The sequence below is a fragment of the Opisthocomus hoazin genome, chromosome 2 (genome assembly GCF_030867145.1).
Source record: "Opisthocomus hoazin isolate bOpiHoa1 chromosome 2, bOpiHoa1.hap1, whole genome shotgun sequence".
Classification (NCBI taxonomy): Eukaryota; Metazoa; Chordata; class Aves; order Opisthocomiformes; family Opisthocomidae; genus Opisthocomus; species Opisthocomus hoazin.
In genome coordinates, this window is record NC_134415.1 from 78,587,532 (window position 1) to 78,613,514 (window position 25,983).

At 42.7% G+C, this 25,983-nt stretch overlaps 1 protein-coding gene across 3 annotated transcripts in view; it reads left to right on the forward strand.

The window, feature by feature from the left end:
* The first annotated feature begins 10,090 nt into the window (after positions 1-10,090).
* CDK19 (cyclin dependent kinase 19) overlaps positions 10,091-25,983 on the forward strand; it is a 133,460-nt gene continuing 117,567 nt past the window's right edge. Inside the window, exons 1-2 of one of the 3 annotated variants that reach the window (XM_075414212.1) lie at positions 17,930-17,988; positions 20,262-20,299. Coding sequence is in view for 1 of the 3 variants with exons in the window: in XM_075414211.1 (XP_075270326.1) it covers positions 10,190-10,317 (128 nt within the window). In the remaining 2 variants the exon portion in view is untranslated. Of the gene's footprint in view, positions 10,318-17,904; positions 17,989-20,261; positions 20,300-25,983 lie in introns of those variants that run through there. The other 2 variants (XM_075414211.1, XM_075414213.1) reach the window with 2 other exon arrangements.

The following is a 25,983-nucleotide window of genomic DNA, read 5'->3' on the forward strand; positions in this document are numbered from 1 at the left end:
TAACAGCTCAGTAAAGGAAAGACCACTTCCTTCAAATTATTACCGTGACTGAAAGGCTGTTGCCTGAGCTCAAAGGTTATTATGTTTAGTTTGCTGGCAGCCAGTACATGCCTAGCTCAAAAGCAGCCACATCCCCTTGGTTGTCACCCAGCTGGTAGCTGGGAGGCAGGAGAAGGGATCTGTGGACACTGGGGGAAGGGAAGATTGATGATGGGGAGCCCGAGCTGTGGACACGGGGAAAGGACGAAGAATGGGACGCGGATCCAAAGGAGCCAGAGCTTCATTTCCGTCACTTCCTAGCACCACAAGTTGATCTCTACCTGGGAATGACTTGAGTCAAAAGCAACACAGCAAAATTAAGCAGACTGAAGTGGGCTCGGCACCCAAAATGGATTTTTAGCGTAACCAGCACAACAGTCATCATTTAAACAAATTTTCTTTATATTAGTTTATCTTCTTTCCATAAGCATCCAGTTCACTTCATGCAGTGTTCAGGATTTCACTACTGAGAACAATTTGGTAAACTGATGCTAGTCTACTGCTATTGTCTCTGTTACCATTGACACCACAATTATTTCTATTTCAAGAGTGCTTGCTTCTATAACAAGCATGCTAAAGTTACAGCTCCTTGTGTTTTGTCTTATATCAAAGGATCCATTGCAAGTGTTGGACTCAATTATATGCAGAAAGTTTTGTTTGCACTAACCAGTATCATTTTGCAATAATAAAGTAATAACAATAAAATAATGGTTACTACTCAGAGCGTCCAAAGTTACCGATTAGATTTGAGACAGTCCTATTAAGGATGTCTAAATATCATTGTTCCTTCTTTATAGACACAAGCAACAATAGTAACAAGTATCTATAGTTCCAATAGTAACAATGAGGTTTGGAACATACTCTGGAGTAAACATGGCTCCATTAAGTTACTGTTGAAGCTCCATTTAATTTAAAGAGTGTATGAATTTTACTCCCTCAAATTTAAGTCTCCTTATTCTGAGATATAACAAAAAAAAAACCCTTTCCATGTTTTTTACTTTCAGACAGCCCTGAAAAGCTCACATACTTGTAGAATCCAAATTCCTACAATTCCTCAGAAGTCACGGGGTTAGTGGAGGAGCCTGTTTTGCCACAGGTTTACCCAATGCTAGGAAAACTTCAGTCGGAGGAAGATTTTGGGTTGGCTGTCATGATATCAGATTGTGGCTGTGCAGAATCAAACACAACGGTTTCAGACTGAGAAAGATGAGAGATGAAAGCTCAAATTCATATGACCTCTCATCACGCTAAGGAAAGGGCAAAGTCTGTAAAATGACATTATAGGCTGTTGGTAAGCATTCTGCTGGAAAGTAGAGCTGGGTCCAAGGCGACAGGGTAATTTTGTCTTCAGCGGCTCCAGATTGTTTGCTTTTTCTGACAGCTGAACATACAGAATGTGCAAGAACTTCCGTAGTTGCATTGCCTGCTACCTGTCATATGGTGTAGCTCTTGCAGAAGCCACACACAAGCTTCATGTGGTTTAAGAGCTATCAGTTGCCTATGCCTGCATTAGAGGTTGGAAGAAGATGCATGTTTTGTTTGGTTGGTTCACACAACAGGAATTGTTACCAGTTCGTTAATCCTTTTGAGATCCATACTGCCTTCTTGGTGACACCAGTAGATGGGAAAGAGAAACTGAACGGTGACTTTTTCCACCCAGTCCTAATAGGGATTTGGTGGTTTCCACATATGGAGTAGAAGATGAGAGCCATGGCAAAGCAATTAAGCTATTAAGATGCATCCCGATTCCTTCTCATTCTTTCCTCAGAGCTTTCCTATGAATGGTGAGTTGACCTTGCCAGCAGCTAAGCACCCACCCACCTGCTCAATTACTCCCCCTCCGAAGTGGGATAGGGGAGAGAATCGAAAGGGCAAAAGCAAGAAAAACACATGGGTCAAGATAAAGACAGTTTCATAAGTCAAGGAAAGAAAATAGGAAAGAAAATAAGACAGAAAAGGAAGCAAGTGATGCAAAGGCACTCACCACCTCCCACCAGCAGACTGATGCCCAGCCAGTCTGCAAGCAATGGCAACTCGGCAAAAACTCCCCCCAAGTTTTATTGCTGAGCATGATGCTACACGGCGTGCTGTATCTCTTCGGTCAGCTCGTGTCAGCCTACTCGCTGCAGGGGTAGAGTGAGCAATAGAGAAGGCCTTGATGCTGTGCAAGCACTGCTCAGCAGCAGTTAAAACACTGGTGTGTTATCAACACTGTTTTGGTCACAGATCTAAAACACACCACCATACAGGCTGCTATGAAGAAAATTAACCCCATCCTGACCAGACACAGTACACTATCAGAGGCTACAGGGGACCAAGGGCACTTTATCCTTCAAAGAAACATTAATACAGCAGTTGAAAGTACTTCAGCTTAGGTGCATTAATTTAATACTTTTGAATGCCTTAATTTTGCTGAATGTCTATGTGTAAAATTGGAGTGAGGACAAGACAGAAGCTAGTGATAAGATAAGGAGTCTCACTCAGCAGCAAGGGCATTCATATTCTTTAATAAGAGCAGCTAGTCATTGTCTATGTATGCATCATCCCCGTACTTCCCTTGCATCAACTCTTGTTTCTGCATCTTCTGTGAGGCCAAAGTCACAGTCGCCTTCTCCTTGACACTTTACCCAGACAGAAGCACTGTAGGGGTTTGACAATAAGTCTGGTGGCAAGGGTTTAAAAGTATTTTTCCTTCAACAGTCAATGCTTAGTCTTTTCTGTATATGGCATTAACAATAGGCATTTGTCTCAGGATAAACTCTGTTTTCCGAGTTGTACTGGCAAGATCATAGCCTGAAGTATAAAAAGATTTTGGTCAGTTCTTTTTTTCAGACTGACTGAAATTTGGCTGACAGCAAATTTTTTTACTGGTCGATGGACATAGCTAGTAAAGCTAACTGACAGTTTTAGTAGTACTTTAATCCAAAAGTTTTCCTAAAGACAGGGAAATATACTGCCTTGCATTACAGACAGAAAACCTGGTCCCCAAAGAAACAAAACCATGCAGGACAACGGAACTCCTGGTTCCTGCTCCCATTAGACCATCTGGCTTTCGTTTAAAATCCAGAGTTGCTCAACTTCTTCAGCGTTGTGAGCCAGCAGCCGATGCTGTCATTTCCTATTTGGCTGTAAATACAGTTCTGGAATCTAGATAATTTAGGATTTTGCCACTGAGGCAGGGATGGAGTTAGGAAATAATGAAATTAGGGTGGAAATAAGAAAGACAGAACTTCAGTAACATATCAAGGCTCTCAGCATAGGAGTTCTTAGGTTTTCCTGACTCTAATTCCACCATAGTTTCACAAAGCTCAAAATCATTCACAGGCAGAAGGGATTCAGCTCTTGGATCACTTGTTTCTTTTGTTAATGCATCTCCTCAGATTGTAGCAAACTGTTCTAGCGAATTCCTGAGCTGGAAGTTTCCTCTGGGCCATGGTACACAATAGCCACAAATGACACACTATTAATTAAATATGCCCTTTGGTTCAATTTATTTTTTATCATTTACCAACCCCCCAGTCATTTATTTTCTCAGCTAACAAATCCAAATGTATTACGCCTCTCCTCACAGGATCATAAGAACAGCTGTAGTAGATGAGACTAGAGACCCATCTCGCACAGGATGAAAGAGTACATGAAAAAGGCAAGCAGATAGCAATAATCTCTTCTGTACGCCTTTCCAGCTTGCAGTAATCTTGAGTCCTGCAGACTTACTAAGACAGAGGCAGTATTTCGTGTTTAATAGCTGCTAATGTATTTGTATCCCATCTTTTTGCCATTTTGTATTTCTGAGTTTTGGCTATCCAAGCCTGAATGTTACTGTAATCCTACTATATGGATTTTGAGACGGGGCAACTATAACCAAAAGCAATACGCAAGTAGTGCACCACAGGTATACACAGTCCTATAAATGTTGGTTTTGTTTTATTTTCTTATCCTTCTCCTAAAAAAGTTTACCTTTCTTATCCTGTTAACTACTTCTGAGCACTGAACTTTTGTTCAGAGAACTACTCACAGTGACTTCAATACATCTTCCTGACTGATACTAGCTTTTAGATTCCATGATCCTGTCTGTATGTGTGTTACACGGCACTTTGGAACAGTTTTTCAACTACCACTACTCACATAGTGTCCTGAGAGCTTCCTGCAGTACTTTTCAATCAGCTTTAGATCTGAATTATTAGATATATTCTTCATACGTTGTCACATCATCACTCATTCCTTTTCCCAGTTCACTTATGAACTGTGAACAGCTCAGCTTTAACTACAAATCCTTGTGGGTACCCTTCCTGCCATGAAAACTCATGCTTTACTTCTGTCTTTTGTTTTTTGTCTTTTAATGGGCTAGACCATGAGACGAGGCTCCTTCTTATGTCATATAGAATATCAGAGTCATAGAAAAATAGGGCTGGAAAGAAAACCAGGAAATCTAATTTCTAGCTGGTCTCCTCATCATGTTAATGCTACCTCACCCATAAAATTTATGACAGAGATTTATCTAACATTTTCTTAAAAAATCTAAGGATTTTAATTCTAGTCTAATGATTACACAGCATCTCCAGACAATTTCAGTATATAACTGTCTTTATCACTCAAAGGTTTCCCTATATATAAATCTCACTTGGTACAACTGAAGTTTGTTATTTCTTGTCCTATGTCTCCTATCCAAAGATGATTTATTAAAGCCCTTTCGAACATTTGCTGCTGCAAACACTTGTAATAGGCCATAACAATCTATTTGGCTAGGAGCAACTCTAAAGTATAATAGTTCTATATACATGAATTATATATGTTCTATAGACTTGTCATTAAATAGTGTTCTATAGCCAAAGCTTGTCTTCAGGGCGGATTCTGCCAGTACAGTGGTATAAAACTTATTACATCCAATGGAAAAAGTGGAAAACATCACAGTAGAACTTGATGTGGTTCAAGTTACCTGTTTAGCACAGTTCTGTTTCTTCTGTGGGAATGGATTTAATTTCAGAAAGCTATCAGACAGTGCAGTGCTGCTGTATTCTCCTTTATATGCTTCAAGGATAATTAAAGAAATGTCTTTTCGTTTTTCATCACATGCTACTGTCTTTCCCAGTCCATGGAAAAAGATCAGTGGATTCTACAGGGAAGTTTAGAATTATTTTAGCTTCCGAAAACTTTAACGACCAGCAAGGAAATAGAGTAGGTGGAGTATGGTGCTGGTGGTATACAGATGCCAACAACTCAGGTAGACTGAAACCATGTATACCAACAAAGCCAAGGAAACTCAGTTACACTGATTGTGCAGCTCCAAAGTATGAAATTTTGGGCTGCTATATTCAGAAATAGAATTTATGCTTTCTCCATTATTCTGGGAAACTTCTATGTTTTTAGAATTCAAGGCTTTCTCTAAATCTCTGCGTTGGAGGTATCGGCTGGCCCTCTGAACCAGCTGTCATGCTGATTCTCAAACGTGAATGCAATGGCATGAGTTAATAGCATCCTCTGTTTTTTTGTTTTTTTTCTGACAAACTGAAACAAGCCCACTGTACCCCAAATGAAATAAACTCACGGATCTTGCTTCACAATCCACAGGGAGGAAATGGATATGCTAAGAAAGATACACACGTGGTTACACAAGCTGGGCAGCAATAAGGCTGAGTTGTAGTTGTGCAATGATGAACCGCGGCACGCTGCAATGCAGAATTATTTCACTTTCACTTTACTGTCTCCCACTGTCTTTTAGCTGCTGACTGCTGAATTCCTTTGGTTTTGTCAGGTAACTGTTCAATCTTGCCAGTGTGTAAAGAGAAGGTAGGGAATAGCTTTTGTGATTTTGTGAGGGTTTTCTTTCTCTCAGGAAAAAAACATGGTGAAAAGCAGTACAGCCTATTTTGAGACCAGGTTCTTGGATTATACTCAAGAAAAGCAGCACAGGGTTTCTATTTTAGTACTATTTGAATTATGTTACTATAAAAATGAATAAAAAAAAGAAAGCAGAGCTAGCTAGCTAAATAATTATGTCATGAAAGCAGAAGCCAGGACTCCCATCTTCCGTTCCCAGCATGCTCTCCAGATTTACTGTACAATCTTGATAAAGCCCCTTAGTTATGTACCTTATTTTCTAAATCTACAAAATAAGGATAATACTTTTATTCTAGGTCTTTAGAAGTTAGTTGACACGAAAGATTAAAAAATTCAGAGTTTTACTGGGAATGATAACGAATGAACTTACAGCTGGTTAAAGACTTTCTAACCTATCCCTATTAGAAATCCTCTGACATGCTGTCCCACTTTCATTAGGCTCTTCACACTCTCATGTTAATATGTTTAAAAATCCTAAGTATATTTCTGCATTTTTAGGGATAGAAATGTTAGTTTTTCTCTGCTTCTGTAGAGCTGATAATACAGTTCATGTGAGACCTCTGTTGCTTCTGAATGATCTCTGCTTTTCTTCCTCAGACTTCTGAGATGCATCCTTCCACTCTCAAGTGAAGCATCATCAGCTTAAATGTGACTGACACAAATAACGACTGTTTGTACATGTTTATTAATGCCCCACTCAAGATCTACTGCGATAATGCTGTCTTGATCCCTAAGAATCCAAAATTTCACAGAATCACGGAATCACAGAATGTTCAGGGTTGGAAGGGACCTCTGTGGGTCATCTAGTCCAACCCCCCTGCCGAAGCAGGGTCACCTACAGCAGGCTGCACAGGACCTTGTCCAGGCGGGTCTTGAATATCTCCAGAGAAGGAGACTCCACAACCTCCCTGGGCAGCCTGTTCCAGTGCTCCGTCACCCTCAGAGGGAAGAAGTTCTTCCTCATGTTCAGATGGAACTTCCTAGGCTTCAGTTTGTGCCCACAGGATTAACAAGTAAAAACTTACAAAGAGAGCAAGTTAAGAAAAGGTACAACTACTTCCAGATGTGGCCTAGAAAAAGTAAAGAAAACACCACATTTTTTTTTGTCTCATCAATACACAATGTGAAAACTGTAAGACATTGCCTATGACAGAAAATACAACTTTCCAAGCCAAGGAATGAAGTTAAGACAAGCTGGAAAGAAAATAAATCAATGTATTTTATGCACAAGGCAATCTGCAAAGAAGAAAAATTGTCTGTGTGTGTCACTTCCTTGACGCTGAAGTGTTAAAGACCAAATTCTTCCTTTTTACATTAGAAATTCATGTCTTATCTGTCTTGGAGAATTGCTTAGAGAACTGGTGAGAATATTCAATTCCTCAACTCTGAGTCTTGCTTGAAACACTTTTACTCTCCAACAGTCTGGGCACTATTTAACCGCAGTGACTTGAGATTTGGAAGAAACGGCGATTCTAATGAAAGACAACCCAGCATCTTCAGTTAGGCTGGCAGGCTGAAAAAAATCATGCTTGCAATCTGCAAGCCTGTCATTTTCTGTTTCCTTTGGTGAGGCTACCCATGCTTTCCACATCAGCACAATTAATAAATGATAGAGCATTACATACTAAAAATGTTACAGTCATTTCTCTTCTGGCTAGAAGTGAATAATACAATTAATAAAACACTTTTAAAAAATGTGAACGCTATTAAATATGTATTACGGGTATCACAACCGTTCTACTCACCCGGAAGAGGAATGGAAATGTCACAGTACTGTTTTGCCTCTCTCTCTCTCGGCCCATTCACCACCACTCAAAGATTTGTTTTCTTCAAACAAGAAGGTAGCCTCATTCGTACCAGCCTCTGGCCTACACTTGGAGCTGCTTAGTTGATTCTACGCTTTTAATGGCTTTTTTGTGGCCGATGTAAGGATTCAGAGACTGGAAGCAGGGCTGTGTCATGAAGACGAGGAACTGGGGCACAGATCGCGTTCTGTGTTTCCCATAACCAGCTTTGTACCAGGCCAACTTCCACCGGCGGGGCTCACGAGGAGGATGAGAAGAGCATGGCTCATTTAGTGCAGCAAAATAAAGGCTGTGTGGGGATGAGATTGCTGTCTATGAATACTTTTGGCATGGTATACACACAGGAGAGTGGGAAAGGCTACTTCAGGACAGTATTTGCACAGGAAGAAAAGATGGATGTGGACTGGTCACAGGGAAACCTAGGTTTGAAATTTTAAGAAGGCTTCCAGCTGTTAGAGAGGTTTCCCTCGGACAGCCTCCCAGTAGCAGCAACGAGGGCCAAGACATTTACTGGCAAAGCACAATCAGTTTATGGAAGAAAGAATAAAATAGCTGTTTGCAGCACTAGGGAGCTGGCTACAGTATAGGGCAGAGGGGAACTAAGCTGCCTTGGCTTACAAATGCCAGCCTAGCTGAGCTTCCGTAACGGGGGTGCCATCAGCCGTCTCCCACCTGGGCTGCAGACATACAACGAATTACAGTAAATGAGTGTCTTGTCATTACATGGTGGAATTGGAAGAGTAAAAACGAAAAGCCTTAGTGATGAAACTTGGCAGTAACAGCTATTTTTTGGTCAAAGAGGGCAATGGGAACTAGCAGAGTTTATTATTACCAACAGCAAGGTAGTCCTTATTCCTAGTGACTTAAGACTGGATGAATACATCTGGGTAGCGTAACCTTCTACAGCTACATGCTTGCCTTTTAAAGTCTGTGTCACTTTCTTCTCAGTGTTGGCTTTGATTCCTTCCTGACTGAAGACATGAGCGCTTTGCAAAATTTAAATGGTTAACTCTAATTTTAGGAAATGTCTCCACTGTTGACACTGAAGGACCAATGGTCCTCTCTCTCCTGTGTTCAGGAAATTTGCCAGCTTGTGATCAGGCCTTGTTCTGAAAGATCTGTATCTGCAACTGCACAGAAAAGCACTTGTAGTTCTTGGGAAAATACTACCTTGGTAAAGGAGTGATGAAGTTTTCTGAGAATTTCGGTTGTTGGCTACCTGGCACAAGGGAAATTCTGAATCATCTACTGCCTTCTGGAAGAAATAATCACTTTAAAAAGGTTACACTCCCTCTGCCATTGCTTGAGAAACAAACTTCTGGCCAGGACCTCAGGACTCAGCTATGCACTAGTAATCCTGCCTGATGCCTCACCTCCCAGCGCCGCTGTCCCCTCCCTTTGCTTTGTCAGCAGGGACACCTTCACATCAGCTCGCCTGCCCCCGCCACCCCGTCTGCGCGTCAGGCGGTGGCAAAACGTTCCGTTTAGGCCGGGCAGGCGACGAACCGAGATGGTTTCTGTATACGGGCAGCCTTCATTTTCACCTTTCCCTGCTCTAATTTCCTTCCGTTCCACTCGCTTACTGCTGACTGCTGCAGACTGAGGCAGAGCACGCCGGCAGGGATGGGTACGGCAGGTTACAACCCCGGGACTCGGTTCGCTCTGCGTGGCACCGCCGAAACGCAAACATGCTCGCGGAGAGCGACCCTCTTCAGAAAAAAAAACCCTGAATGAGAGACCGAGACATAATTTTAAAAGGCCTAAATATTTCTACGATCTCGAAACGGTCGGCATGAAACCCGCAGGTAGCGTCGTTCCCGGGCCCTGCCGGGGCGCGGCTGGGACTCCGCAGCCGAGCCACCGCGGGGGCGGGGCGACACCGGCCAATCAGAGGGCAGCATCCAGCCGCGGGGCGGGGCGGAGCCTTGACTGGCAGCTGGCGAGATAAACAAGTCGCTGCACTATCCGGCGCCCCGCAGCCCGGTGCGCGCGGCGAGGCCCGGCGGGGCGCGCGCGCGCGCGCTCCGTCCCAACGAGAGGCGCCGAGCCCCGCCACTCCCGCGTCCGCCTCGCGATGTGAAGAGTCAGCAAGTTCCCAGCGGCCGCTGAAGCGCTCGGCGTCTCCGGGGAGCGGAGTGCGCCGACGCCGCCCGGCCGGGGCGGCCCGGGGCATGCCGGGAGTTGTAGTTCTGCCGCCACAGCGTCCCGCCCGCGGCGCCGGGGCCGGCGCCCGCAGCCGCACTACGACTCCCGGCATCCCCCGCGCCGCGCCGCCAGGAGCCCAGTTGAAGCGGGTGGCGGCGGAGCGCGCCCCCTCCCCCCGCCGAAAAGCCCCAAACCAAAACAAAAACAAACCGTCCCCCCCCCGCCCCCCAACACCACCGTCCCTCGCCCGCCGCCCCCGCCGAGCCCCGGAGATGGCGGCGCCGGGAGGGGGCTCCGCCAGGCGGGGGTGCTGATCCGGCCGCCGCGTCCCCTGCCCGTCCCTCCCCGCCCATGGGCGAGACATGGACTACGAGTTCAAGTCGAAGCTGGCGGCCGAGCGCGAGCGGGTGGAAGACCTGTTCGAGTACGAGGGCTGCAAAGTGGGCAGAGGCACCTACGGGCACGTCTACAAGGCCCGCCGCAAGGACGGGTAAGGGCCGCGCCGCGCCGCCGGGCCGGGCCCCGCCGCCAACGGCCCCCGGGGCCCCCACCGCCCCCCCCCGCCGGAAAGTTTCCGGCCGCCCGCGGGGACCGGAGCGCGGAGCCCGCCCGGGCCGCGTCGGGAGCGGGCCCCGCTGCCCCGGCCCTGCGGCGGGGGGCGGCCCGCGGCCCGGCTGCCCGCCGAGCCCCGGCGTCCTGTGAGGGGGAAGCGGTCCCGCCGCGGTCCCCTCCCTCCCTCCGTCCGGGCGGCCGCAGCGCTCCCCCGGCGGCGGTGGCCGAGGGCCCCGCTGGCGCGTCCCGCTCTGCCCCCTCCGCCGGCGCGGCGCGGCGGGCGGGAGGCGCCGTGTCAGCGGGCTGCGCCGCTGGGATCGCCCGCGGTCTGCGCGCACGGCGGGGCTGCACGTCACCGCTCGCAGCCTTGGCGCGGTGACATTCCCCGCCGAGAACTTGCCGGGGATGGGGGCCAAGTTCGGTGCGAGGAGGCGCCCGGCTACCGGCCGCGCCCCCCCCCCTCCCCGGCTTTTCCCGTTCGGGCCCGGGGAGCGCGGCGGTCTGGCCCCGGCCCGCGGTGCCGTGCTGAGCCCGGAGCCGGGCGGGCCGGCGGCTGCTGTCAGCCCCCTCGCCCCCGTCCGCAGCCCCTGAGCCCGCGCCTGCCGGCGGAGCGAGCCCCCCCCCCCCTCCCTGGGGCCGCGGCAGCTGGCACCGCGGGTGGGTGTCCCGGGGGCTGAGGGGGCGGTGGGGAGCCCGCGGCGCGGCTGTGGAGAGGGGGAGCAGCCCTGGGGCCCGAGCAAGGCTCCGGTGCAGGTGCGGGCTCCGCATGCGACCCTGTTCTGCCGGAGCCGCGGCCATTACGCGGTTTTTTCGAGCGAGCACCGCAGGGACGCGGGTTGCCCGCGTAGGAGTGTGCGGAACCTGCTGTGGAGTTTGGTTAAAACAGGCTTGCAGATGGGAGGTGATGCCTTCCTGACAAGGAGGCCGGGGGGTAGCAGCCTTCCGTCATAGGCAGCCGAAACTTTCAAACAAGACAAGACCGAGTATGGGGGAAAGAACGGCAACTTTATAAAAATGAAGTTCTGGAAGCGGTTAATGGGACGCTGCTGCTTTAGATTCATTGGGAAGGCCGGGGATTTTTCTGTAGGAGTAAATTGCGTTCATGTGTGCCTTGAAAACTTAAACTCTGAGTTAAGAGGACGTGGTATCAAAGTGATTAATAACTGGGAAGTAGCACGCTAATGCAGGTGGAGGATTAAATGCTGGGAGGTGAGCTCTGATTCGGAATGGCTTGCTGCGCAGCCTACAGAATACTAGAGCGTAGCTGACTTGAAAAGGAAATGTTAAAGCCTTCCTGGGTGTTACAGCTGCTGCTGAGCTCTTCTTAATATTTGTGGGTTTAGTAGTTGTGTTTTCTTTTTTTTTTAAGTGTTACTTTATTTATATTGTCCGTATAGATGAGAGGAAGTGGTAGTAAAACCACCCAAAATGCTGGTTAAATGTTTTTGTTTTTTTTTTTGTCGTTCTTTGATACAGTAATTCTAAAATTCCTGCTTGCAGTGTAAAAGAGGCAGAGCTTTGAGTTTACCGTTTTATGAAAAAAATGAAGTTGGATGTCTAACTTACCAGTTTAATTTCCATCATTGGCAATGGAAAGCTGTTGCAAGAATTGCGTTGATGCCACAAAGGACCATAAAGGACATGTATTCAAAATCCCTACAATAAGAACAGTATTATAAAGGCGAATGGGTAGTAAAGCAAAAGTAAATGTGATAAAAAGATAGCTAAGGTGTCAGAGCTGGGAATAATCAAAGGGAGACCTTGAGCCATAAGAAAACTAACTGGTAAATGGAAGTGCAAAGTTTCAGTAGGCAGTCAGATAGGTTGAAATGCAATATAACATGGCACAAATGCAACTGTAATATCTACTGAGAGGTTTTACTTTGAGGTTTGGAAACTGGGTTATTATCCCTTTTTTTGGTTTTCCTTTTTATGACATTGGTGAGTTCTCTCAGTTGTTTTTCTGTAACTTTTAGGACCTTGGGTGAAAGTAAGATGTGAACAAGTTAGGAAAAAAAAATGTGAAAACCTAAACAGTTAGGGTGATTTTCTTATGAAAATATCTCTGCGGGGTGGAGGACATTCAGCGTTAGTTCTTAACTTTAAGGAGTCCTTAATGACAGAGAGAAACTTCTTCCAGTGCTGGCAACAGAAAGCCAGCAGTGATGCATATTTATAGCGTGCTGATCACTGGGGATTTTGAGCCTTGTGTAAAGGAATTCTTCTTTGGCTGATCATAGAGACTGTTTCAGTATTTCAAATTTGCAAGCATTCCTATATAAAAGAAAAAGATTCTGGCTACTTGCTTCTTATAATCAGTTTACAGTCTCGAGAGGCTGAGGGCAATAAGAACCTTGTAGCTCTGCAGAAATTCCACTGAGAGCCTGTCACTTCACGTTTCAAAAACTTGGCATCTAAACTTTATGAAATAGTAAAATGTGTTTACATGAAGCTTGGAGAGCTGTTTGATAAAATGCTTGTGGAAGAAAAGTGGTTGTACTGTTTAGATCTCCGTGAATGGCTTGTTTTCGGCAAAGTAATAGCTTAGTTTGGCATTTTCAGCCTAGAGCAGAATATCGTTTGGGCATGTTTCTAGTAAGCTGATTGATTTCTATGGACGTTAAAAATTTTTTTTTAAATAGGCAGTCATAACAATGTTAGTGTGACATTTGCATGCACTGCGTGAGCATATTTTTAAAGATGTTGAGCACCTGCAGCTTCCATTTACTTCAGTAGTGTTTGTGTGGTCTGATGAGGTCTTAGAGGTATTACCTGTGTTATGCATTTAGCTAAATGAGGCACCTGGGTTTGTGAAATTTTCATTAAGATCTTTACAGTCCAGAAGGGCTAGAAAATAGGTCTTTATAGATGCTGTCTAATGATTTATTTCAGTGTACACAAAAACTGGACCAGTGGCTTTGAGGGGGGAAATAGCGATGCAAGCCTCATGATTGCAATTCAGTCATCAGTGTTTTTAGCCCTTTATATAGCTGGAAAGTCTGTTATGATTTTTCTGTGTGTGTACTGCCTCGAGATGTCGTGTTGACTTTTGCTAACGTTTTTTTGGACTCTTGTTCACATTTGTCCGGTGAAACAAAGAATACAATTTTTCCAGTCATGGTTAGGAAAGTGTGATTTTAGTTTCATGCCTTACCATTCCTTGCTGCTTCTTTGATCACAGTTTAAGCCACGATGTTGTGCTTGGTTTTTTCACTTTGTGAATGTCCTTATCACATGGGAGGCAATTCTCAGGATGTAGCGAGGGCTGGAAATTCTGTTTGTTTGTTGTATATGCCTGAATTATTGCCCTTTACTGTTCAGGACAGATCAGTCTGTCAGGCCAGGCCACGACAAAGCACTTCTGTTCCTTCACCAGGATGTCAGCTCACCTGCAGGAGGATGTTTGGACAAGCTGGCAAGCTGAAAAGGTACCGCTGTTGGTTAGGCAACAGCGCGCGAGGAATAGTGGGATGCACGAGTCGAGCAGAAGATAGGCCACTCTGTTCTTCGTTCTGCAGCAGCGACAGGAGATGTAACACTTGCAAAAGCTGAAGTCTTCGTGTGAATAAAACCTTTCTACTTACTGCTGGTTCTGCTTACCTTAAACAATTGAGCTGGCTGCTTTCTCACGCTATGGCTATGTTATTTTTCTCTGACCTGGTACCTGGGTTTGGGCAGCAAACAACTTTTTTTTTTTTAATTTCCAAGTGACTATGAAGGTAATATTTTTAATCTGTATGTTTCAAAACACTTTTTAAAAAGCAGGTATATGTTTTTAATCATGTTACGGAGGGGATGACGGGAGTACAGAGCGATGAAGCTTCCAAGACGGTGGCAGCAGAAGGGCCAGGAGTTGCACCCTGGGCAGCTCCCAGGCTCCCCAGCCTGCTCAGCAGCAGGTGCTGCCTCTGCAGGTCTCATGCCATGTCATCCTTTGGCAAGCAGAAGAGGTTGGGCGCTGCCCTGTACTGTACAATGTATCAGCTGAATAAAGTGTGTAGGTTTATGTGCTAATATAGTAATACACTATTTTTTTTAAAAAAAAGGTGAATGTCACTATTTGTAACTTGTCAGATTACTTTGTTGCTAATGTATCGGTAACTTTCAAACACCAGAACTGGTATAAAACAGGCATGACCTTAGCTGCCAAAGTGGAATTCCCTTTTGGAAACTGGTCAACAGTGATGCAAGTCCAAAAATGTCACTGTAAAGTACAGGCATAGGAAGGGGAGACAAATCTTCTCTCCATTCCCCCCTCCTCTCCACTGCCGTTTTTGAGTACTGTAAGCTTGTAACTAAAGAGGAGTCTGTTTTCCTCCTTGAACTGGTATTGGTGTGCAGAAGCATAAATGTAAAGTTCTTAGTGCAGATCTGTGGTGCTTACAGCATCCAAGTCCATGCAAGAGTCGAGTGAAAGTTAGGGCATGGGAAGAGCCAGGAAGGGGAAGCACATAGCCATGGCAATTGTATAATCTGGCCTAGGAATGCTGGCTCTGGTCCTGGCCACGTAACCTTTTGTTTTAGTTTTTCTGTATGATGAATCTTATTTCTTTGAAGCAGGAGTGGGCAAATATTAAGAGAGAGAAAGCAGCGTGCTGTGAGGCATGGCTCTATTGGAAAAACAGGGGCGACTCGCTGTGGTTGGGGTTTCTGCTAATATTGTTATGTTGTTCGGAGGTTGCATCTGATCACATGACTGAAATCACTGTAGCGGTAGAAAACTTTTAAGTGTAGAAGAGGCAAAGGTGGTCTGCTTATTCTCTCTTAAATCAGTATTTATATAGCAATGCTTTGTGGACTGTTCTCTCCGTATTGGTATTCTGCAGAACTGAAGTTACTGAAGTATGACATGAGTGTGTCAGGAAATGAAACTTGCACTCAGGTTGGCTAAATGCTACAGATGAATAGTGTTGGCGGTAAAATCACAGGGGGATGGGTACATGTGTGCTGCAGTTACATTTACTGTTAAGAGAGAAGCAACTCGATGTGGCAAGGATTATACTCTCTTGAATGTGAAACTGGAGTGTTATGTATCAAGGCAAGTACGTACTTGTAAGATGCCTGATAGTCTATAATAATTTATGTATTTACATCTCATTATTTCCTCTGTTTGACATTGTCTTGAATATAAGTAATCTGAGTTTTCAGCTGCAGTTGCTATTTACTAATGTAATCCCGTGACAGGCTAAATCACAGAAATACTGACATAAGTCAGAAAGCAGTGCATGTGATCCTGCACAATTACCTTTCTCTGCAGCAAGATGTCTACTAGTTATGGTGTCTGAAAAGCTGGTTTTGCTCCTTGCTTTCATAACTTTTTTTTTCTTGATGCAATTTGTTGTCTTAAGGAAGGCAGAATGGCTGAAGGTGTTCAGGCCTCGCTCTCAACAGCTAAGTAAACCTAAATACTAGATTTACCTGTGAATCCTGAAAATATTTGTTACCTCTGAGTGCGCTTAATCTATGTGAGAAGGAGCAGCAGAACTAAACCAAACCTGTCTAACTAGTTGTCTGTGATGCATTCTAATAAAAACCCACAATCTAGGAAGATAACGTTAGTATGTCCTAAGTGTACCTTGTGGAGTGCTGCTAGTGCAACTGTGCCGTGGGCCTACTGCCTGCCAGAGAGGAGAGTGCAAGTGGTGATGAGTAATTTTTAGTGCTTCCCACAGGCTCTTGTGTATGGTCTCTCCCATGGCTATTTTGTCCTTTCTTCTGTTTCTCTGTCAAGTGCAGAAATGAGCTGTAGAGCCTGTGGCCTTCAGAAAGCAAATGGCATCAGCTGGGGTTTTGTTGCCTTCTACGGTAAGCACAAAGGTGTGGTGGTGGTAGGAGCTGAGGAAGAAAGGAGGTGAGTGCAGGTGAAGAGATGTGGAAGAGGTTGTGTTTATTTGAGACAGAAACAGGTGAAGATTTTTGCCAAGGTTGCAGAGGAAGACTCGCGCATAAATTAGCCTGTAATAAGCTGTGAAGGAAAACCTCTCAAGATTTAGTAGTGTTTATTTTTTTTTGAAAGAGATGAAGAGGATAAGGAGTTTGCTGTTACGGAGTGAGGGGGCTAAGAGTTTTCCCATAGTGCTGCAGGAAAAGGAAGTAAGAGCTTGAGGGGGAAGAAGAGATTGCTTTCTAGCCCCCACTTGGTTAGAGGGTGCAAAGCAAAGTAGAACAGGGGCTAGGTCAGAAGCTAAATAATTCTCATGTGAAGTACTTGACATAGAAATTTAATATGTTGGTGTATTTATGCGTCATCCAACCTAATCTGTTGTATTGTAGGTAGAAGTGTTGTAAAGTTTTTTTTCATAAATTTGCTTTCAAGATAAGTATTTTCACATCATGCAGGATTTAAAAACAAAACAAAAAACCTCAAGCCCCAGAAACTGTTGTGATTCAGAATGCTATAGATGTGTTTGCACAAGTAACTGGAATTTCTATGGAATGTTCTAACTAAATTTCATTAGACATTTGTTAGTAACATTGAATTTTCCCCTGTCTTTTGAAAATACATACTGAAAAGGTGTGTTTTGTGTCTTCTGTGGTCTTAATCAAGCTCATGATTTGCATAAATGCCTTCTGACCCATGTCTGCGTCCTCTATTTTTGGCTGTGGAGTTCTACATTGTAAAATAAGATTCTGTTTGCATGTGCTCACTGTTCCTTAACGCACGGTTCAGGCGATGATACACTCCATATGTATGATTGAGGAAGGAATCGTTAGTGGAAGTGATTGGCAGCTCTTATATTTTGCTTCCAAAGATGTTTCTTGAGCTTTGCTGGCATTCAAAAACTGACACAGGCTGCTTTTTTTTTTTTTTTTTTGGTCTTTCTTACTGAAACAAAGTATTAGAACTTAAAAAGATTTATTTGTTTCGATAACTGTGTTTGCCTGAAGGAATACTGAAATTCGTTCAGGAAAACTGCTTTTACAATAAATTGGCTAACTTGGCATGTGACTTTAGGAAATGAAGAACAATTTCTGCTCGTACAGCAAATACAAAAAATTTTTTCTTTTGAGTTGACTTATGAGTGTCCTGTATCTAAATAATTTGGGTTTGTAAAAGACGTCCCAGCTCTGGGGACTTGGTTTACATGGATCACTTGGCTATAAGTTAGATGACTGACAGAAAAAAATGCTAGTCATGATGACATTAGAAATTATTATACATCTTGTGAACTTCAGCTGTGTCAACAGATTTGGGAAGAAAAAGAGCACAGAAACCTTGTTATAGTGTTTAAATCAACTGGTACTTAACTTCTGTATCTGAATTTCTTAATATGTTCTAACACTGTTCTGTTGGAGCACAATGCTTTAGTTTAGCAGTGTATTTTTTTAGAATTTATGAAATATTAGCATATCTGACAAGACTGAAGGGAATATAGAGATAGTGTTAACTTTGCAAAATTGATGTCTATAAGTGTGGGTTGTTTTTTTGGGGGTGGCAGTGGAGGAGTGGGGTTTTTTATGTGTGTTTTTTTTTTTTTTTAATTGGAAAGCAGAACTGACTTTTCCTGTTGTGAGAAAGATTGGAGGAGCTGAGATTACTGGAATAGCGTATATCTGAAGGACCTTGGTCATGTTTTCTTCTGTCTTTTCTGGGATTAGCAGTTTTTAAGTAAGTATTTTCAGGTGAGAGTACTGCATAACTGCTTATTTCTCCTTCAGTTGTCATTGGTTTTCTATGAAGTTCATGATTTTGAAAAATTTTAGGGTCATTCATCTTGTAGATGAAACCACACTGAGGTCGGCTTTTCCAACAGGCAAAGTAACAGCTGTAGCTTGCTGTGCGTGCTGAGAGTGTCGGATCGCTCACTTAAGGATGAGGGTTCTGGGCTAGATCGGAGCACAGGTACCAGCTGGGGACAGTCTCGGGCAGTATGGCTTTAAACATGTGTTCCCATAAACTGAGCCTCCCGTGCAGTGTGATAGTTGTTTTGTTCATTCCCTGCTGGCTTAAGTAGAAGATGCTATTGATTTCTTTTTAGAGTCAAGTGAAAATAAATGTTATAGGCAATTGACTTGGAGGCAGAAGCTAGATCTGCTGGAATGGAAACTGCATCTGGAGGTAAACTAGGACACTTTTGCTATTTTGAAGCAATATATCTGGTTTCCTCATGCATCAATTGCAGGAAGAATCAATCCTTTTCATGTGGCCAGAAGGGTTTTTGTCTCTTCTCTCTTTTCTTTCCTCGTCTTCACTAGAGCACTTGGAAGCATTCACGCATAGTGCTGGGACTCTGCTCTGACTGCAGTTGTCCTTGACTCTCCCACTTCCTCAGTATGTTGGGGTCTGAGCGCCTCGATGATGATACAAAGGCCACTCATGCATGAAATTCTAGCAGCATGAGGTTATCTGTTTGACTCCTACGTAGATTCTTTCTGAGAGGTGCTTCTTATCTTGTGGCTCGTGGATTCTGCAAATTCAAAGGTGTTCAGAGAAAATTCTCACCCGTATTAATGCTTCCATGGATTACCACATATTCATGCTAAGGTTTGTCACCTTGCTCATTCAAAAATGCCATGTTGGTTGCTTTGGTTCATTATCATTAGTGCAACTGACAGTGGGTTTCGGCATGTGTCTTTGAATGTGTCTGTTCCTGAAACAGAGTTCCTGTATGAGTCATTGCCATGTTCTCAAGGGCATTGTAGACTTCAAAGTTAGCTTTATGTCCATATCTTTTGATTAAAACTAGTCATTGTATGGCATAACCAGTTGTTCCTTCACCAAATTCTGTCATGCTGCAAGTGAGAAACAGAGGTAGACAAATCACCAGTTTTAATTTGACCTTCAATTCAGAACAACCAAAAGACTGTTACAAGTTGAATGCCATTTATTCTATCTTTAGCATGACTTCAGTGGTGGGAAAAACATGTCAGTGTAAAACTTTATCCAAAAGATGCTCTTAAGCTACAGAAGGAGCGCTAGAGAAGTCTGTCTGTTCTCACTATAGGATGCACAGTTTTAAAGTTATAAGGAGGTGGAATGTGACTTGGATTCCCTGGGAACAGATACGATGACTGCTGACTAGAGATCTTGTTCCTTGTTGGGAAGCAGCAAGGCTCTCTTAGTGATTGGAATAAAGACATCTGTAATTTTCTGAAATCCTGATTGCCTGATGTTGAAGTGAGGGAAAAGGTGTAGCTGCTCCATTAGCAAAAAATGATTTTTTTTCCGTTTCAGACTGAATGAGGTTGAAGCCCGTGGTGACATAGTAGAGTTTCATTCTGGTCCTTATACCTTCTCGTGAGGGTGTTTTTTCTACTCGGCAACTTTCCAACTATAATAAATGTGCTCTGTTGTGCAACAGATACCTCTGGTAAATCTGGGCTTTCTGTGTGCTTGGGAGGAAGCATTTGACTGTGTTATGAGCTAGAAAAGGAAAACTAAATAACTGCAGGGTTTAAGCCATTGTCCTTCTCATAGGTCTTGCATGGAGTCAGTAGGTTTTTTTTCTTCTGCTATAGGTGAACCTAATGCATTACAGTAGTTTGGAAAAAGATCTGCATTTGGTGTTTCAAACTGAGGTTGTCGCCAAAGACACTCAAAAGAAATACAGGCTTCCTAATATTTTGTCTTTTAATACTAATTTTCCACCTATCAAATGTGTAGTATTTAGCCAGATTTAGCACTACAGAGACGTGATGCAGATTAAGCTGGACTGTGTAGTTAGTGTGTTTTTACACTATGGCTTTATGATCTATACTTACAAGATTACTGAAAGCCAGGCAGCTAATGATCTTGACATTTATAGTTAGTCACAAACATTCTTCTTGGACTTTATGAAACAAAGGGCAGAGTCTTTTTTGGCATAGTCTAAAGAACCTTGTGTCTGTGGCCTTGGTAAATCAATCGCAGATAAATAAAAGTTTGTTTCCTCTTTATTTCAGGGATTTTCCTCCTTGCTGCTGCTGTTCCTTATTTTAAGGTAACAAATCTTCACATGTAGTATAATTTTGTGGAAGGGAGGTATTTCCCAAATCTGTTCATTGTCTGTAATCAAACCTGTTTATAAAGAAACAAGATCAAGTACAGCTCCATCCCCTGCTTTAATATAGAAGATGCTGAAAGAAATTGCCTGGAACAGCAGAATAATTTTACAGCTTTCAAGGTTTAATGTGAACACTTCAGTTTTTACCTTTATAAGCAGGCTACCAAGTCTGCCTATGCCAATCTGTTACAAAATAAACCTACTCGTATGAAATTCACAGTTCTCAGTCACCCAAGATATTTTGGAGCCGGTCTAATTTTAGCAATGGCAGCAACCCTGCAGCTGGTTGAGATCTCTGAGTCTGCATCAGTAGATGTGAAGTGAGGATGGCAGTGACTGAAGTTGTGCTCTCTTGCCTTACAAATACAAAGTTTTGTTATTATAGTGTAAAGGCTAAATTTTAGTGAGATTAAGGTTAGTAAGATTTCCAGTGGTCTGTTACTACAGAGATCTTAAAATTTGTCTGTGGTTGTGACTGTGAAATAGTCTGAAACTGTTATTAACAGTTAGGATTTATCTATGCTACAAAGATTTGCTTTTGATTTTCTGAACTGGAAACTAGTGGGAAACAAGGAAGAGGATATGGTTAGGTTATGTATAATGGTGCTGGAATAGTTCCAGTCTCCTCACGTTGATATGAAGGGACTGCTAGTCCCCGCTCCCAGTCTAATAAAATTATAGCTGGATAAAGGAGTATTTTTTTTCTAACATAGAAAAATCTTCAGTGCTCACATTCGCTGTTTTGTCTTTCTAATCAGCTGTCATCTCATACATAGAGAATACATCACCTGTGGTAGGTGAAGGTTGGGGGTTTTTTTGTAGGTATTTAGCATCTTTTTTGAGACTCTGGGGAAGCACACAGTATAAGGGTGCTATGTTTAATGGCGAGTAGCTTAACATCACTTTAAGAACTTGTCCTGTTCCTTAATATGCACATTTCCTCCTGGGTTCCTAGACTGGGTTACAGAGGAATAAACAGACAGAAGTGTAGCCATATCGACAGCGGTTTTTAGAGGTGCATCTGGGAATATTCTACAGATAAGGAACAAAATCTGGATATAGTTCGATTTCTGATAGGGTACTGTGATAACACCGAGTGTCTAATCATAATCTAATGTCAGAGGTGCTTTTAATATGATCTCTTTTATGTGACTGGAATGTGCAAGATTTTCCAGCAGGCTAAGCTCTGTGTAAGTGTTCTGCTGTGTGTTTCTCATAACATATGTAATGAAAGTCAGATTTTATTTTTTTTTCAAAAATGATAATTCTTGTAATCAGTTGTTCTATATTTGAATATGTCTGCCAATTTATAAATGTTTATGATAGACTTAATTTTAAAATGCTAATTTCAACAAACAAACTACAAAAGTTCTCTTTTTTTTTTTTTGGTAAGGTTTTTTTAAAACCAACCAAACAAAAATAATTATGGTTGTAAAACTTCACAGATTATGAGTCCTGAGTTAGCCACCTTTTGGGCATGTGTTTGTGCAAGTACCTGGTATTGGCAAGTCTACAGAATTGTCAGTAAATGGAAGCTGTGCTTAGTGTTCAGGAATTTGGTATTGTTGCATTTTGAGAAGAGTAACATCTAAAATGACACTAACTTCTGCCTTTTATTTTTGCTGTGTTCATAGATTCCAGAAGGGCTTAACATGTGGGCTTCAAGTCTTGGAGGTGGCAGAAGATAGAGAAGCGGTGCTTTTGGGCGTTATTGTCTGCGTATGCTGGGGTAGCTGGCGGTGTCTGGGGCGTTTGGAGGGAGACCTAGCAGAGTTTAGTGGGTATCGTCAGGCAGTGACACCAGAGCGCTGTGTAGCATTCAGGCCCCTTTTTGAAAATTGAGATTTTAAGGACTTTGAAAGACAAACGATTCAGAAATGCGGCATGAAATGTAGGATGTTGTTTGCATTCTGAAGTGTTTTCCTTGTATGTACCTTGATCAGCCTTGGAGATTCTCTTTTCACTCTAGTTTTTTTTATATTGCATAGTAAAGACTGTCCTGTTTGGTGTAGGTTTGTTGCCTTGCTCCCACTCCCCAGGTTTACTTTTTGATATTGTTCCAGACAAGATGCAGGCTCAACTTTTAAAGATTGTGTAGTCATTGCCTGCCGGGGACGTTGGCTTTCCACCCTGTGATGAAGAGGACAGTCCGCGCCCAGGTACAAGCAGATGGGGTGACATACATGTGGGCATTTCCTGTAGGAGAAGTCCTTTCCTGTGCACGTACACATGTGGGCTTTTTTGTTTGCAACACTGAGAATGCTCCTACCAAACCTCTGAGGGATGAATCAGCAGGCAGGCCAGCTACACAGTCCACAGACATTAATGAAATGGTAAACTTTTCACCGTAGTGGAATGAGGTGAAAGCCTGCTGGCTTCATCCATTCTGTTCATGGCCAAGAGCAGCCAGATGGTATCCATGTCGTATTGAACTTGTCTGGGACTGGGCTGTAAAAACAACCTGTAGCTGCTATGAAGTTTTTTAGCAGAGCAGCAGGCAGCTACCCTTGAAGGCAAAGAAAGAAAAACGTTTTAGTGGACTGATGTGGTCATAGATTTCTTTTAAATTTTGGCTTGCTATCCTTACTTTTTCACATTTTGACCTTCTTATGTAGCTCTCAAAGTGAACTAATATATATGCATTGAAATTCAGCATGTATACTGTTCTCTAGAAATAAATTAAGATCAACCTGTAGATTCCAAGCTTCTGTCATTTGTGGCTGGTTTCCATGTGGATGAAGGAGCTGGCAGACCTGCGTACTGGATAAGGCTTGATATGGTTCGAGGATAGTGATAAAAGAAAATTACGTACCTAGTCTGTCGAAGAGATGTACCCTAGTAACACCAAGCGTGGATTTTTTTGATCTTGTAATTCTTTTGGGTTAGTGGATATTTTTATAGGCATAAAAACCACTAAAGCATAAGAACTCATTGCTTTTTGGGAAGGATTAGGTCCCTTTTTCCAGTCAATCATATGGACTTTTACTGCTACTATTACCTTTATAAAGGGCTATGGCCATGTCGTATGTATAGGGTTAAATCTGTGAGCAGCTTGCATAGAGTAACCAGTGCTGACTGTGATTAATTCAGTGGCTTTGCTGTCATGTTCCAGATACCATGGAGGGTTTCTCAGTTAACTTCTAGGTGCACTTCATTGTCATGGTTTTGCCTTATCTTAGGGGGGAAAAAAAGTTTTTAACTCTTGTTGGTGATCTCCTGTTGAGTGATTAACTCTATGCTGTATGGCAGCAATTAAACAAAGTGATTAGAGTATGACAAGATATCTGTATGAACGTTGCGTTCTGTGCAGTACTGTGTCTGAAGGACACTGAACTCCGTAGTGTTCCCAGGCTTTCTCCTGCAAAGTCACAAATGTTTAAATTCCATTAGTGATGTTTACAAGGGTGAATTGTTGTTGTTTTCTATTGGGTTTTTCTAGCTAGGTCTTGGATTGTTTTTATGGTGCACTTCATTTGTTTAAGAAAATATGCACTTTAATTATGATTTATTTTTATTTATGATATTGTGCACTTAATATAAGAAAGTCATTATTAGTCTGTACTGTAATGTTAATATCTGTATTAACTGATGTGATAGTCACAGTTGTAGCTTCAGTGTGACTGCAGTCTTTCAAGCCAGTTCCTTGAGGTGGATGATTAATTTTGAAATTGGGATGTATGTTAAATTATGTGAATCCGAGAGGAACCATCATTAAAAGTTTTAAAATTTGAATAATAGGGATAAAACAATAGTTTGAACTATGCACTATTTTCAAATCCTCCTATTTTTTTCTTATGGTCTTCGGCAAGTTGTTTCTAGTTTTCCATTGGCTTGTTTTGTAAAGGAGTTTCTTGTGGTGGGAGCACTCTGAAGTACAATTGCAATAATTAAAACAGTTTAACTCCTTTGAAATGTTTTCATTATTCTAAGTCTTCTGAACTGCACCCTTCTAAAGTGAATTTGGTACTTTTTGTCTTTCTAAAGCATTTGGGAAATGGAAACTGAAAGTGGTACCCAGAAGAAATAGTAATCGTATTTTCATTTTCTGCATTGAATACTGCAGTTGGACATAAGCCAGCTGAGTACAGTTTTGTGGGGGAAGAGGGCAGATTTTTCCTTTGCACTGTACAAATTGAAATGTTAACATTAACCTTAAGGACTTGCAGAATGGAATATTTATTGGTGAGGGAGGAAAGCTTAAGCTCAAAGACCAGGTTATGGCCTGATGCAGGTATAGATTTTTGAGACAGATGTTCTGAATTATTGTGGGTAGGTGTGAGGAGCCTTGTGTTTGGATGCTGCCTACGGCTATCTAAAATACCGACTCAGGAAGTTTTGAGGACAGGGGTATCTCATCAGTTCCATTTTTGTGAAAAGTTAATCCCTGCTAAAATAGCACAAATTGTAAAGCTTCTGGAACTAGAAACAATGTTCGTTTTGATCTTTGCCCTGAGCTTTGGATAAGGGAACTTGGAACGTGGAGAAACCTTGTGGAGGTGTGACCTGATGCTTGTTTTATCAGGCAAATTCTTCTGCATCAGTTTTGAAAAACTTTAACAAAAATTGTTGAGTCACAGCCTCTTAAAGAATAGCGTTCCTTTTCAGTTCTGTTTCGCTATGTTTTTCATTCTGATTCAGCGAGCACATTGCCACCGTTAGCCTAGGGTGGCTGTTTAGTAGAACCTGCTTGATTAAACCTTGGTCTATGCCACTTGCTCCCTGCCCTCAGACAAAGCCCCGCTCAGCAGGACCTTCATGGTTGTTGGTCTGCTCCCAAGCCAGTGTTTCTGTGGAGCAGATGGAAATGATTATGGACAAAGACCTTGCTTCTGTTTGGCTATCCCTAGCATGGGTGCCGTTTGCCTCATACAAGAGCTGTGTAGTTTGTTGTTCGGGTTTGGTTTTTAAACCTATTCGCACTTGACCTGCTCTCTAGTGAAAAATGTACTGGTATAGGATCTGTCAGAAAAGGATTTATGAAAATTTTCCTGTTGTATGATTATGTGTAAGTTCTTGAAACGTGTTCAAAGTTCACTAGAGTTTTTCTGTATATTCAACATTAAGTTGAAATACTTCCAACCGCCTCAAGTGTTTCATAAGAGCATAGGTCTTTAGGGAGTCGAATGGTATACTTACCTGTCACACGCACCATTTGACATTATTTATTGAATTCTTACAAGTGGGGAAATAGCTAATAAAGTACCTATTTTTTTTTCTTTGGCCATTTAATACCATTTTGTTGAGTAACCAGAATTGTGTATTTCATCAGATTGTGTTGGCTGACTTGATATTGAAGTTTTAAATATATTTATTTTTCTCAAATTATCTTGAGATTATGTGTAAATGGGAACTATTACTAGTTAAAATACCCGTTGGTGGTGATCTTTTGGAAGGTGCTTTAAAGAGCCATTACATTTGCATAATAAGAACAGTTAACTTTGGAAAAGTATTCGTATAGACTTTCATTTCTGCCAAAGCAAGTAAATGATATTTATGTATTTAAAGGAGGCTATGTTTATGATTCTAAAGTTGTTGTTCAAAATTTTTTGAGAGATCTGGGATAAGGTAGCTTTGAAGTTCTTGATTCTTGATACCCATTTATGTTAGGTAAGTATTTCATT